The sequence below is a fragment of the Abramis brama genome, assembly GCF_963993115.1.
Source record: "Abramis brama genome assembly, chromosome: 3".
NCBI classification, from domain to species: Eukaryota; Metazoa; Chordata; class Actinopteri; order Cypriniformes; family Leuciscidae; genus Abramis; species Abramis brama.
Genome location: NC_139965.1, coordinates 14103081 through 14116973, shown reverse-complemented (window position 1 = coordinate 14116973; position 13893 = coordinate 14103081). Strand labels below are relative to the sequence as shown.

General features: G+C 37.6%; 1 protein-coding gene across 2 annotated transcripts; it reads left to right on the top strand.

Annotated features, from left to right (window-relative positions):
* Positions 1-325: 325 nt before the first annotated feature.
* Positions 326-10154, top strand: LOC311078996 (amino acid transporter heavy chain SLC3A2-like). 2 transcript variants are annotated; one of them, XM_084108103.1, is made up of 10 exons: positions 326-555; positions 672-792; positions 1097-1281; positions 2350-2537; positions 4522-4695; positions 5163-5251; positions 5434-5564; positions 7068-7374; positions 8684-8746; positions 8873-10154. In XM_084108103.1, exons 3-10 carry the CDS (start codon positions 1130-1132, stop codon positions 9218-9220), a joined length of 1452 nt encoding a protein of 483 aa, XP_083964229.1. In that variant the 5' UTR covers positions 326-555; positions 672-792; positions 1097-1129; the 3' UTR covers positions 9221-10154. The 2 variants fall into 2 exon arrangements, with proteins under 2 accessions (XP_083964229.1, XP_083964230.1); XM_084108104.1 differs by lacking the exon at positions 326-555 and having other exon boundaries at positions 654-792.
* Positions 10155-13893: the final 3739 nt, after the last annotated feature.

Genomic DNA, 13893 nt, shown 5'->3' with positions numbered 1-13893 from the left:
GTGACCTGCACTGGAATGAAGCACAACCCTGTCTTTTCAAACAACACACCGACTCCTCAGAGCCTACAACAGAAACAATAAACACGCTTGGGGGAAAAACAGAGCAGTTCCATCTGGTTGTAGAGAGAGTGTGTGTGTGTGTGTGTGTGTGTGTGTGTGTGTGTGTGTGTGTGTGTGTGAGAGAGAAAGAGGTTCTGGAGAGCAGGATCAGACAGGCTTAGGAAGGTCCACCCAGACCCCTGCAGAGCATCTGTGAACCTCAGGACCCCGTGCAGAGCTGAGAAAACAAACCGCACTCCTCAGACTCTTCCTCTTCCCCTCAGCTGCTATTGTTCATCTTAAACTGAGGGAAGGAGACATGGAAGATGTGTCTTTGAGAACGTTTACATGTTCCTGCAATAGAAAAATAAATAAATAATAATAATCAGCTCTGTGTCTGGTTCTGTCTCGGTGGTAAGTGCATTAAAACCAAGTGTTTGTGGGAATAGGTTTGCTAGGTATGCTTACTCTGCCCGACCAAAAAAAAAAAAAAAGTCGCTGTTTGTGCATACAAAGGTAACACGTGACATTTAATCACGTATTTTATTAAGTTGCTTGTATTTTCTGTGGTTTATTTGGTTCTGTACCACCGTCACTCCTCCAGTGCTGTGTGTGCACTTGTTGGCTTTTAGGGGCGGGAACAGATGAAGTCTTCATTAAAGTGAACTGACCACCAAACCACTGTGTTCTGCCCGACAACACCGAGGACGACTCGCCTGAACTCACACAGATATTTAACTGAGCAATCTTCAGGTATTTCTGTTTTTGTATTATTTATTTATCATTTATTATAGTTTTATTCTATGTTATCAAACTAGAATGTAGGCCTACTATTGAAGCTATGACAGCAGTAGTTATTATGTTGCAACTCTATGTTGCTTTGTATTGTTAAAAATAATGATTTTTATCATGGTCTGTTCATTATTAAACTTTTAAGGCTGCCTATAATTAATAACCTTCACTTAAAAGCAGTTTACATACATGGTAACCATTTGTTGCCTGAAATGTAATGAATTAGTAACAACTAATAGTTTTTGCTTTGTATGTTTTTATTCAGTATTCTGACATAAACTAACATAAGAGAAAAGAAATGAAGGACGTAGAACTGAAGGAGGTGGATCAGGCAAAACAGCTAATGACCCGAGAAAACAACGGCTGCGTGAAGGTCACGGTCCCAGACAACACTGGAGTGAAGTACGGCCTCTCCAGAGACGAGTTAATTCAAATCGCTGGTACAACTGGGTACGCTATCTATCTATCTATCTATCTCAGCGCTGCCAACTTTTGAGTTTAGCTTGGAGTGAGATTTGTTTTTTTTATTTGGGTAATTGTGATTGTCAAAACATTTGGTAACTAAATAGAATTTTATGAAGTTTAGTGACAACATGTTACAATGTTTACAATGACTGGTAGGGGACAGTTTTTATTATTGCTTTGAAAATTTCTTCAAGATTTCAATTCCATTCTTGTGATTTGATTCCGATTTTTATTCAATATTGACTAATTTGGATACATGTTTATTTTAAATTTTATTTAAAAAAAAAATCTCACCTAATGCTGTAAACATAGAGGGCCCAATCTGCTGGTATTATTAAAGGTTAAAAATAACAAATTAAATTAAATATAATGCAGTTTTTGTTATAATAACAATTATTTAATGACATAAGTAAAAATATAATAAATATGTAATATAGTGCTCAGCAAAATCTCCTCTCTAGCTATTTTTTCTATTCAGTTAACATGCTATGGTCATTAAATGGCTTTCCTGAGGTAAATGTAACGTTATGTAACATAATTGTTCTCCTGCTGTTATATTGACCTCTTTCCGTGGTTGAAAAACACGAATTGGTCGATATTATGTATACTTTCGGTAAGTTGTACTGCATCTTTAAATAAAAAAGTAACAGATGATCGGTTCACGTGCACTTGAACTGAGGCGCTCAGCGATCTGTCACGTCACATTTACAAGCGCCAAACGTATTTTTGTCTGAATTTCGTAATAAAATTGACGAAATCTAAGAGCTGAGAATTAGTTTAATATTAAAAGTAGGTTACCTCTTTGCTCCGCAATTTTTCTGTGCGTGAGAAAATGGATGTGTGGCGTGAGAGCGTGTGAAAAGTGTCAATTGCGTGAGTCTCACGCTCAATGCGTGAGAGTTGGCAGCCCTGCTATCTATCTATCTATCTATCTATCTATCTGTCTGTCTGTCTGTCTGTCTGTCTGTCTGTCTGTCTGTCTGTCTATCTATCTATCTATCTATCTATCTGGTGCAAGTATCTATCTCTCTATAATTTACATGTTTTCTACAGGTGGGTACGGACTCGTTGGGCTTTGCTGGTTCTGTTCTGGCTCGGCTGGGTCGGCATGTTAGCTGGAGCAATAGTGATCATAGTACAGGCTCCACGCTGTAAACCCATTCCTGAGATGAACTGGTGGAACAAAGGTCTTCTGTACCAGATATCTGACGCGAGCGCTTTCTCTGACAATGGACTGAAAGGTGAGATAAATGGAACTATCTTCTTCTTTTTTCATCCCCCATGTCTATGTGTATTATTTGAATAATTCTATTTGCTATGTTTTTTTTGTTTTTAGCCTTGTTTTACAGTATATTACAAAATTGCAAATGCACATTTGGGCTGTCAAAATGTCTGAAAAACTAAATTCGAAATGTATACTTAAATATCACTAATATTTAAATTATATTCTAAATTCTAAAGCATATTTTCAGTTAGGGAGAAAAAAACATTTCTCTTGAGGCCACAAGAGGGCGCAATGATCAAAATATTAATCCAATATAATTTCGTAAATTGCATTTAAAACAATTATGTACAAAACAGCATCATGCAGCTGTTCATGCGCAGTTTACAAAAAGCCGATCACACAGAGTACTTTCTGCATTTAAAAACATGAGATGCTGTAGAATGATGGGAAAAAAACACATCATCTCGAAAACTTCTTTCAACTTTAGGCCTAAGTCTTCTAAACACGCGGCTCTCTTGTGCGAGACGCGAGTGCAACGGTCAAAGTTGTCCGTCTAGCGCATATTTACCAGAGGTGGACAGTAACAAAGTACATTCACTTGAGTACTGTACTTAAGTATACACTTTTTGAGTATCTGTACTTGAGTATTCTTTTTTCTGGAAACATTTTACTTTAACTTCACTACAAATATCGTAATCTTTACTCCTCTACGTTTCTGTCATGGTCCTTAAGTAGAAAGTACTAATGTCAGTCAGGAGATGATTTTGGTTGCAGGGGTTGCATTTTAGTTGGAAATCAAAGTTGAGTTGACGTTAGAACCCGACTGATGTTGGTTTCTGACGTCAACACGTTTTTCATTTTCAACCACAATACAACGTCTGTCCAACGTTGGAGATTAATGTCTATCTGGTGTTGGATTCTGACATCAATCTGATTTTCATTTTCAACTTTGGGTTTGATCTTCTTAATGCAAATTTTGTCATTGTTTTGGTGCACACTAGCTTATAACAGTAAGGCTAACATATTCATACTAAAAGCCAAAAAACTTTAAATAGGGCAATATTTGAGGGAACAGCCATTTGGGTGTCCGAAACCATTGTGGACGTTATTGAGTGCACTTATTCAATCTCACATTCAATCCCACTACTGGAACTGTGCTCTAGAAATAAATTTGATATTAATATGAGGGTAGGTATATATTCAGACTCAGAGGCATAAGGTACTGTAAGTATTACATACAACAATGCAACAATAATAAAACAATGCATTGACATACTTAAGTAAAAGTACTTGTTTTTAAAAGTACTTAAGTAAAAATCAGTCTTTACAACTTTTACTTGTAACGGAGTAATATTTGACCAGTAGTATCTGTACTTTCACTCAAGTAAGGAAGTTGTGTACTTTGTCCACCTCTGATATTTACATTGAAATCAATGGAAAAGGAGCGCAGAAAATGTGTTCTGCATGAACGGTTTGGTTATGGTTTTGACTCAACCAAGATCTTCTCCGAACTGAGCGTCTCCATTTCTGCAATGTTTTTAGTTAACAACGCAACAGCACCAATGGATTCAACTGGATGGGCTAAGAAAAACATGGGCTAAGACCCGGTCCCGTACATCATCGTCGCACATCTTGCATCAGGCTGCATGACGCACACCTACAATTCAGATGCACCGTTTTTGCATTCTAATGTGGATTTTTATTTTAAACTAGACGAATATTAAAAATTTTAATTTTAATTTGACAGCCGTTCTGCACATATATACATGCAGTAGCCAAAACAAATTTATTTTGATTCTTATATATCTGAATTGACATATATACAAGTTATATATATGTGTGTGTGTGTGCGTGTATAAAGTAGCCTACTACAATTAGTACTATAGGCATTGCAAATGTCAAATGTCTACTTTAGTTTTAAGTTCATGGCGGTCATAATGTAAAACGAGGCTGTGCAATACTCTCATCTTTCCTTTTATTCGTGCTTTCATTCTCTGCAGGAGTGGAGGAGAAGCTGGACTATCTGAGCCAGATGAAGGTGAAGGGGCTTGTTCTGGGTCCGATACACACTGTGCAAGCAGACCAGCTGGATACACCGAATCTAACTTCAATTAACTCTACAGTAGGCACTGAGAATGAACTGGAATCTCTGCTGGAGCAAGCGCATAAAAAAGGTGACCTTTGACCCTGAATGACCTTTCATCCAGGAGTACATTTTTAATACTGACTGCCGCTGAAGGTTTGCTAATAGCTGTACATTTGAATCATCCTCGATGACAACATCCACTCCTTAAAATAGACATCTAAACATTGAAGTCACTTTACGATTGGTCTTTGATTCTTCTGTGCTGCAGTATGAGGTTTCAAGTTACAAGTTCACCCTTGACATCTGTAGTGAGTCACCGGTTTATTTTTATTTTGTAAAAACATTTTGTTAGCAGTCTAAAAAGACTGTTTGGAAGCTTTTGCTGACTGAGCCAAGTGTTGCAATTTTGACTATTTTCAGCAAATGAGGGATTTTGTAAATGCAAATAAAATTAAATGAACACTACAATACAAACCTGTGTAAACTTTATAGATGATCGTCTTGTTTTCCCACTCTTTTTCCCCTGCTCTGTCTCTTTCTCTCTCTCTTTCACAGGTATCTCCATAGTGCTGAATTTAACACCCAACTATGAAAAACCCTCAGTCGGGTGGAAGAATGTTACCACTGTTGCTGAGAAAATAAAAGTAAGTGCTGATAAGACAGAGGAAATTGTGAAGGAAGACCTATTCATGTGGACGGAGAATACGGGTAGATGAAAAGATGAGAAACTCGTATGAGAAAAATTGCAGATTTTAGATATTAGAATTACAACATGTATATGATACCAACTTATTTTTAACTATTTAATTTGTTTTTAATTTTTTAGGAAGCATGTGCATACTGGTTGACTAAAGGATTTGATGGCATTTTCCTGTCTGACCTGAAAGACATCGTAAAATCACACTACTGGCCATCTATACAAGTCGTATTCAACCAAACCGACAGTACTAAAAAAGTGTACGTCTCTGTAGTTGTGTTCTTAAAACTTAGAAAAACTCTTAAAGGTGCAGTAAGCAATTTCTGAGAAACACGTGATATTTGAAATCGACACCCAAACTATTGGTGCGTTCAAGTCCTCCTGGAAAGTCCATATTTACGAGTTGGGAAGTCGTGTTTACGACATCAGCTGCGTTCAATTCACTTTTGTCAGAGCAAGATGGCGATGTACCTTCTCTTAATTAACCACACAAAAATAAAGCAAGGTTTTTAAAGTCTAGGTCTTAAAGATTTAGAACAAAGAATGTGGATCAGGTGTGTTTTGCTTTTTATGCTTTTTATTTATTTTTGAAGCCACTGTAAACTTTATCGTTACACTGTATATGGTTAAATTACAATGCTATCACATTTTGTGCAGGCAATTAGCTTATTTTGTTGTAAACAAAAAACTGACAATGTTAAATACCTATAAGTGGTAGCTATTGTGGTATTCCGACACGTTTCTCACTGACACGCCCCAACTCGTAAAATCGGGTATGAACGCAAGTATGAATGAATCAGCTGTGACAACAGCATATCTTGGTTCTGTCAAAAAACAACAAAAATAATGGTATTAAATAGCAACAAACCAATCTTGGCATCCTCCCCCATCATGAATGGACACGCCCCCTACTGCTGATTGGCTCACTCTCTCTCCTCCCCCATCATGAGTGGACACGCCCCCTACTGCTAATTGGCTCACTCTCTCTCCTCCCCCATCATGAGTGGACACGCCCCCTACTGCTAATTGGCTCACTCTTTCTCCTCCCCCATCATGTATGGACACGCCCCCTACTGCTAATTGGCTCACTCTTTCTCCTCCCCCATCATGAGTGGACACAACCCCTACTGCTGATTGGCTCACTCTCTCTCCTCCCCCATCATGAGTGGACACGCCCCCTACTGCTAATTGGCTCACTCTTCTCCCCAATCATGTATGGACACGCCCCCTACTACTGATTGGCTCACTCTCTCTCCTCCCTTATCATGAGTGGACACGCCCCCTACTGCTGATTGGCTCACTCTCTATCCTCCCCTATCATGAGTGGACACGCCCCCTACTGCCCCTGCTGATTGGCTACAAGAGTGTTTTGTTGCTCCATGGATCATTCCGATCCACTTAGTTTTTTCTTCAATTTGCACAGCCAGGACTATGTACAAACACATTTTTTTTCAGCATACACACACATAACAGACATTTAACAAATATTCACAAAATTGTTGGTGTATTTAAATGTTTAACAGAGTTTCTCAGCAATAGCTTGCTGCACCTATTGTAATTTCTTTTCTGTTGATTTATTTAATGAAATAGAGACACCTGCTGGCCAGATGGGCTAATGAGCACTGCAACTTGCTCCCTCAAATTGTTTTTCCATCTATTTATTCTCTTTTGTTTACAAGCACCAACTATTTTTCAAGCCTTCACAATTTTCTCTGACAGTTTCCCCTTACCCAAACCTCTCCATCTCTCCTGATCTCTCTCAGAGCTCTGATGGGATCAGTCACCGATCTCCCTGTGGATGAAGTCTCTCTCCTGCTGAACCGCTCAGGTGTTGACCTGCTCCTGACTGATCCGACTAATCTGACTGATCCGGCTGAGTCCGGCGTGAGACAGGCACAGGTGATACAGAAGCTGTACTCTGGTCACCTGCAGACGAGTCTGGGCTGGAGGCTGAGTGGACGGTCTCTGGGATCTCCAGCAGTGCCAGTGAGGCTCTTTCACACACTGCTGTTCACGCTGCCCGGCACTCCTGTGTTCAGCGCCGGAGACGAGGTCGGACTCAAGGCAGGGGTGAGTGGAGCATGCAAGGGAGATGATTGAAAATAGCATAGATGGATAAATAAATGGAAAATTGAATCAGTGTTTGGGCACAAATATCAGAATTGGCCCTCTTTCAATTATTGAGTTGGAATTTATCCATCTATCCATCCGTCTATCTATCCATCTATCTACCATCTAGTCGATATTTAGGGCCTATACAAACTTTCCAAAAAATTTCTAAAGTTGCGATGAAATGGAAGTAGCGACTGATATTTTCTTTTATATAGTGACTTAAAGGGTTAGTTCACCCAAAAATGAAAATTCTGTCAGTAATTACTCACCCTCATGTTGTTCCAACCGCGTAAGACCTTCGTTCATCTTCGGAACATAAATTAAGATATTTTTGATGAAATCTGAGTGCTGGATCACTTCTCCATAGGCTGCTAGGTGACCGAAACTTGCTGGCCCAGAAAAGTTATTAAAGAGATCGTTAATATAGTCCAAGTGACTACAGTGGCTCAATCTTAAGTTTATCAAGCGACAGGAATACTTTTTGTGCGCAAAAACAAACAAAAATAACAACTTTATTCCACTATGCATTTCCTTCTCTCTGGGCCTCGTATTGTTTTTGCGCTGTGCGTCTGTGTTACACGTCATCATGCATCACACACATGACCAGCGTCGGCCAATAGTGAGCCTACATGGTGACGTGCAACACAGACGCGCAGCGCAAAAACACTACGAGGCCCAGAGAGAAGGAAATGAATAGTGGAATAAAGTCATTATTTTTGTTTGTTTTTGCGCACAAAAAGTATTTTCGTCGCTTGATATACTTAAGATTGAGCCACTGTAGTCACTTGGACTATATTAACGATCTCTTTAATAACTTTTCTGGGCCAGCAAGTTTCGGTCACCTAGCAGCCTATGGAGAAGTGATCAGCTCTCAGATTTCATCAAAAATATCTTAATTTATGTTCTGAAGATGAACGAAGGTCTTACGCGGTTGGAACAACATGAGGGTGAGTAATTACTGACAGAATTTTCATTTTTGGGTGAACTAACCCTTTAAGAATTGAGGTTAAAATAAAAATAATAATAATAATCAAACGCATGCACGGATTAATTGTTCGGGTGCATTTTCATTTCATGCCAACTTTAAACTGTTTTTTAAAAATTCACTTTAGGTTTCATAAAAATACTGACTAACGTTCTCAGCGAGACTGTGAAAGTCTTTAGTTTCTCAGCTTTCTATGCTAAGACTAAGGCCTGAGAATAGCAATGTTTATATTTAGCCAAGTTATTGTCATAATGCTGATGACTTAAGATTCCTCCTTTACAGGAAAAACTTCAAACAATGTGGGACTTGGAAAACCCAGTAGAAGCGACGAATGCAACAGCAAAGGTACATTCTCATCATTATTTTCATGGCTATTCATAACAAGTAGATGTGATCTCATCACTGTACTAATTACAAATTTAAAACCAGCACACTGTGCGTCTTGCTCTTTTCTATCTTCCACTCATTCAGACTCTGCGGGAGGAGCGTATCGCAGTGCGTGACTTCTTCAAAGCGCTCAGTGATCTGAAAGGAAAAGAGCGATCGCTTCTCCACGGAGAATATGTCAGTCTTTACAGTTCAGCCACTTCATTAGCATTTCTCCGCCTTTGGGATCAGAGCGAACGCTTCGTTACCGCCGTGAACTGGGGAAATGACTCTGTCACCATGAAGCTCACTAACAGTGACCTGCCGGCTCAAGCTCAGGTTCGCCTCACCACAGATGCTGTGAATCTGGCCGTGGATCGCAAGGTGTCGGTAGAGAAGCTAGAGCTTGGGCCCAAACAGGCTGTTCTGTTGTCTTTTCCTTATCCTGGTTAGACACACACATACAGATCCTCATATTGTCTCAGAACTGTTTTATATTATCTGAGGCCAGTTTTAGTCCCTTTCTGCTTTTTCAAGTTTAAGTCGTCAAAGTAGAAATGCATTTACATTGGAAATTAAAGTGATTTAGGATGACTTTTGTTTATGAAACCAATTTCTGCCACTGGGGGAAAAAAAAAATCATGCTTTGAACAGTCATAATTACAAGTTAAAAAGTCAAAATTATGACATAATTATGAGATAAACCCCCGGCTTAAGTCTAGTCCCAGACTGAAATGCATGTTTGACTGAAAGCAACTTGCACTGGCATATCTTAAAATATATCAGTGCCATTGTTTTGTCTCAAGATTCACACCAGTAATGTTTTTCTAAGGCACATTTATAAAAGCTACTTAAATGTCCTAATTAAACTAAGGCCTAATCCTGGCTTAATCTAAACCCTGTCTGTGAAACCAGGCCCAAAAAAAAAAAAAGTCATGAAATACCAAGACATAATTCTGACTTTTTATGTCATAGAAATTATCTCATAGAAAATTTAAATTATAACACATTAGAAATTATGAGATTAAATCGTTGAAAAGTATGACTTTTGGCCATAATCTCGATTATATCATGTTTAATATCATGGTTTAATATATGTTTAATATCATGGTTATGACTTTCTGCGTCATAATTTCCATTTAGTATGTCATAATTTCAACTTTTCATCTTGTAAATTATGAGTTTTTTTAATCTCATAAAATTATGATTTACCAAAGCATGGTTGTTTTTCTTATGTGGCGGAAAGGGGCTTTCACACTTCTGAGTGTCAATCAGTGTATTAAATTTTACTTCTCTTCTCTACTAATAAAAAGTTGAATTAAAAAGGCTTGTCAAGTGTACTTTCAGTGCAAAGACATATTACAATAAATAAATCAGCTTAATTACAAATCTGATGTCTGTCTTTTTGTAAATATTTGTGTGTTATAATGCAGAAATGTGGCTTTTTTTTTTTTCGTGTGATTTTATGCACACAATACATTATTGTTGTGCGCTTGTGTCTTGGCTGTATGCCATTTGTCGTTAATTTTCAGGGCAGGAAAAGGAAGACTCTAAAGTTAACAGGTGTGTGTATGTGTGTCATGTGCGATCACGATATGTACTATATAAAACTCTATTACTTCCTGCACACTTTAGCTTGTAAAAAAGAAGGGCAATTTCTTCCAGCATCTAAATGCTGAACGGGGTCGGCATGACATGCAGGATCATGTCATAAATCTAAGCTCGTCAGTTGAGAATTAAGTAACACGATAGCTAACTAAAATTGGTTTATACAGAGAAATAAAAATATTCTTAAAATCATTTTTTTTTACTCAGGACCTGCACTACATATGAGACAAAGTTCTTATTTTTTCAGTTATAACACAAACAAATGGGACATCAGGTAAAAAACAAAATGACCAAATCTTGTAGATTGTTAAGACAATCTAGTGTTGATTATTGTGAGGTCATAGGTCAAATCTGAAATTTCAATGTAGTTCTCATTTACTTACCTTTTGTATCTAATGGTCCGGTGTCGTTTTTTCTTTGGCAATAAGCCTTATGCTGCCCTTGAATTTAACGTTAATGTGCGTGTGCGTGTGCGTGTGTGTGTGTGTGAGACAGAGATTTTATAGAAGAAATCTTTGTCTAACTCTTGATTGTAAACTTTCCCTGATCTAAGAGGTGTTGAGGGCTGTTCGTTTGCATGTCCTCCCACAGACGAGAAGAATTTTGTGGTAGAGAAAAGTTCAAAATTAAGATATTGAACTACAATGGTAGAGCACAATGAATTTAGTTGTTCTTAAGTTGGAATGACAAACCGTCAAAACCCTTTAAAAGTACGATCAATATATTTTCTAATGCCTGTTAATAATAAACAAATCTACTCATCTAATATAACGTTCAATTACACAAATCACATTCAATTCAATGCTTTTTAAAATATTTCATGTTAATTAAATCAACATATATGTACTTAAAAGAATATAAATAGATTGAAGAAATGTTTGGTGAGAACTGAAAAGTGTTGGGTAAAAACTAAAATCAGAAGGGAAAAACAACCAGGTCAGTAGATGTTAGATAAAGACTGAACAAAACAACACCGTTTCTACATAAACATATTTCAACACTAGCGTTTTGTGGTTTAAACACATTCAAATTGACAACATTTAAGAAAGCATGTGCTTTCCGGCTATATTATATTTAAAAACTATTTAAACATAACATGCTTTATTTCCTAAAAAAAAAAACCAACAACTAATTTTAGTGACTTTGTTTTGTAATATTAGCTGTATATTAAAGTAATTGCAATTAATGTACAATATGAGGTATAAAATGCTTCTTTGTACAAAAATTCGTCCTCTATGATTAAAAATGCATTCAGTGTTTAAATTATTATTAGTTTACAAAGATAGTGGATAACAGTAGTGAACCGAAGGCTACGTTTTGGGTTTGGAAATTACTTGGTACATAATCTTAAATCAGGACTAAAATAGGGCAGACTTTTTTTAGATGGTCCACATTCTACTAATTATAAGTAACTTCGAAACTACATGTCAACTAACTCTCAGAGTATTAGTGGACTGTTAGGGTGGCGCATCAGAATAAAGTGTTATCAGATATTAAGTACTATACCCTAATGGCAGTTAGTTGACATGTAGTTGCTTATAGTTAGTAGAAAGTCTAAAGTGGAGCATCAAAATAAAGTGTAACCCTAAGCTCATTTGATTTCATTATTAATATTATTTGTTACATAAAGATGTTTTGGAGCAATATTTGTGAACATAGTTTTGATACTTTATGTCACAAATGACATTATAACAGCTGTTTGTTCATGTGAGTGTCGATATGAATGTCAGCGGGGGTACAGTGATATTTCAGAGTCGACGGAGACAGCGTTGGGTTTCTGGTAAAACACGGCGTCGCACTCTTGAGATGACAAGAGTGTGGTCACAAACCTGTGTGTGTGTTACATGTATTTGTCAGATGTGTCTTTGTGTGTGTCTGTACATATGTGATTGTGTATGTCTTTTCTGTGGGGACGGGGGTTTCAGTTTGACTCTGGGCAACTTTTGACGGCAGTGAATCGGGTTTTTTGAGAGTTAGAAAATGGAGTCAAATCAAATAGCACCTTATCTTATTCAACTTAAGGTATTCGCTTGAAATGCCTTGATGATCAGGAAACATTTCTGCTAAGTTTAAACCACAAAACTCGTCTTCTCATCTGATTCGGGTTTTGTACAGGCTTTATTATCTCTTTCTCTCTCTCTCTCCTTTTCCTCCCTCCTTCTCAATAAGAGATAGATAGATAGAGAGAGAGAGAGAAAGAACGCCCCCTCTCGCCCTGTTGATGTGAAACTCCTCACCGAACAATGCTCAGTCATGCCTGACTCTCGGTTTTACTGCTACAGCCTACTCACATTCACTAGTCTTTATAAACCCTGTTATCTCGAACACCATCTTCATCATCACCACCTCCATTATCACTACCATCATCATCATCATCATCCCCAAACTCTATATCATACTCAGCAAAAGTGTGACTTTCAATATCAAAAATACCGTTGTTTGTCAAACTCGTCAAAATCTCTGCGTGAAATAGTGATGAAACAGGGCAGTTGCACACGTTGCATTTCATTGCATTTCATTGTCATTTCAAACCTAATCATTAAAAATGGCCTCCCGAAATGTGTCACCTGCACATCAAGGTGAAAAACGGCAATTGTATGACTTCTCGTGAGACACAAAAAATATGTTTTTTTCTTTATACAGCAACGTCCATAGGCTTCAGTGTTGTTTTGGACCCCACTCACTTTCATTGCATGAAAATAAACAGTCAAAAGAAGCTTAAAAATATCTTACTTTGTGTTCGGCAGCGGAAAGAAAGTCATTCAGGTTTGGAACGACGCGAAGGTGAGTAAATTATGACCGAATTTTCATTATTTCTAGTTCTCGTTTCGGTTGATTAAGTGAATATTTTTGATCAATTATATCATAGATGTTACCTTTTTTTGTTTTTAGTGCACTAAAAAAAAAGTATCTTTTAGCAGGATTCATCCAAAATCAACTGCTGCATTTTACGGTACGTGTTCTTACAGTGTACCTGGTAATATAACGTAACTACATAGGTTAAGGTTATTACCCAGTTATTATAATACGTACATAGTATGTACATGCAGAACAGGACTGTAAAATAAAGTGCTACCAGCATTTCTGCGATTCCAACATTCTGTATCAATTCTATTATGCTTTATGATCTACATCGACCCAATGTAGTTCCTTCATGGACCCGGTTGAAGAATAGGAGACCATCACATATATACCAGTGTCCTACAACCAATAAGACACAAGTTTGAAGAATACATTTTTCCCAAGGAGCATTTCATAGTGGTGAATAACAAACAAACACAAGATAGATAAGAAAGAGAGAGTGAAAAAGAAATAAGGGCAAGGACAGGCGCTTTGTCAAACTGAGAGCTGCCTCCGAGGTCTGAGACGGAGCAATACAGGTTTTTTTTCCTCTCTCTCTCTCTCTCTCTCTCTCTCTCTCTCTCACACTCTATGGTGTATGATGTTTTTTTTTTCTCACTCGTTTCCAGGATCACAATGACAAAGGCTTCAAAAGATCAGAGGAACCAAGAGAAGAC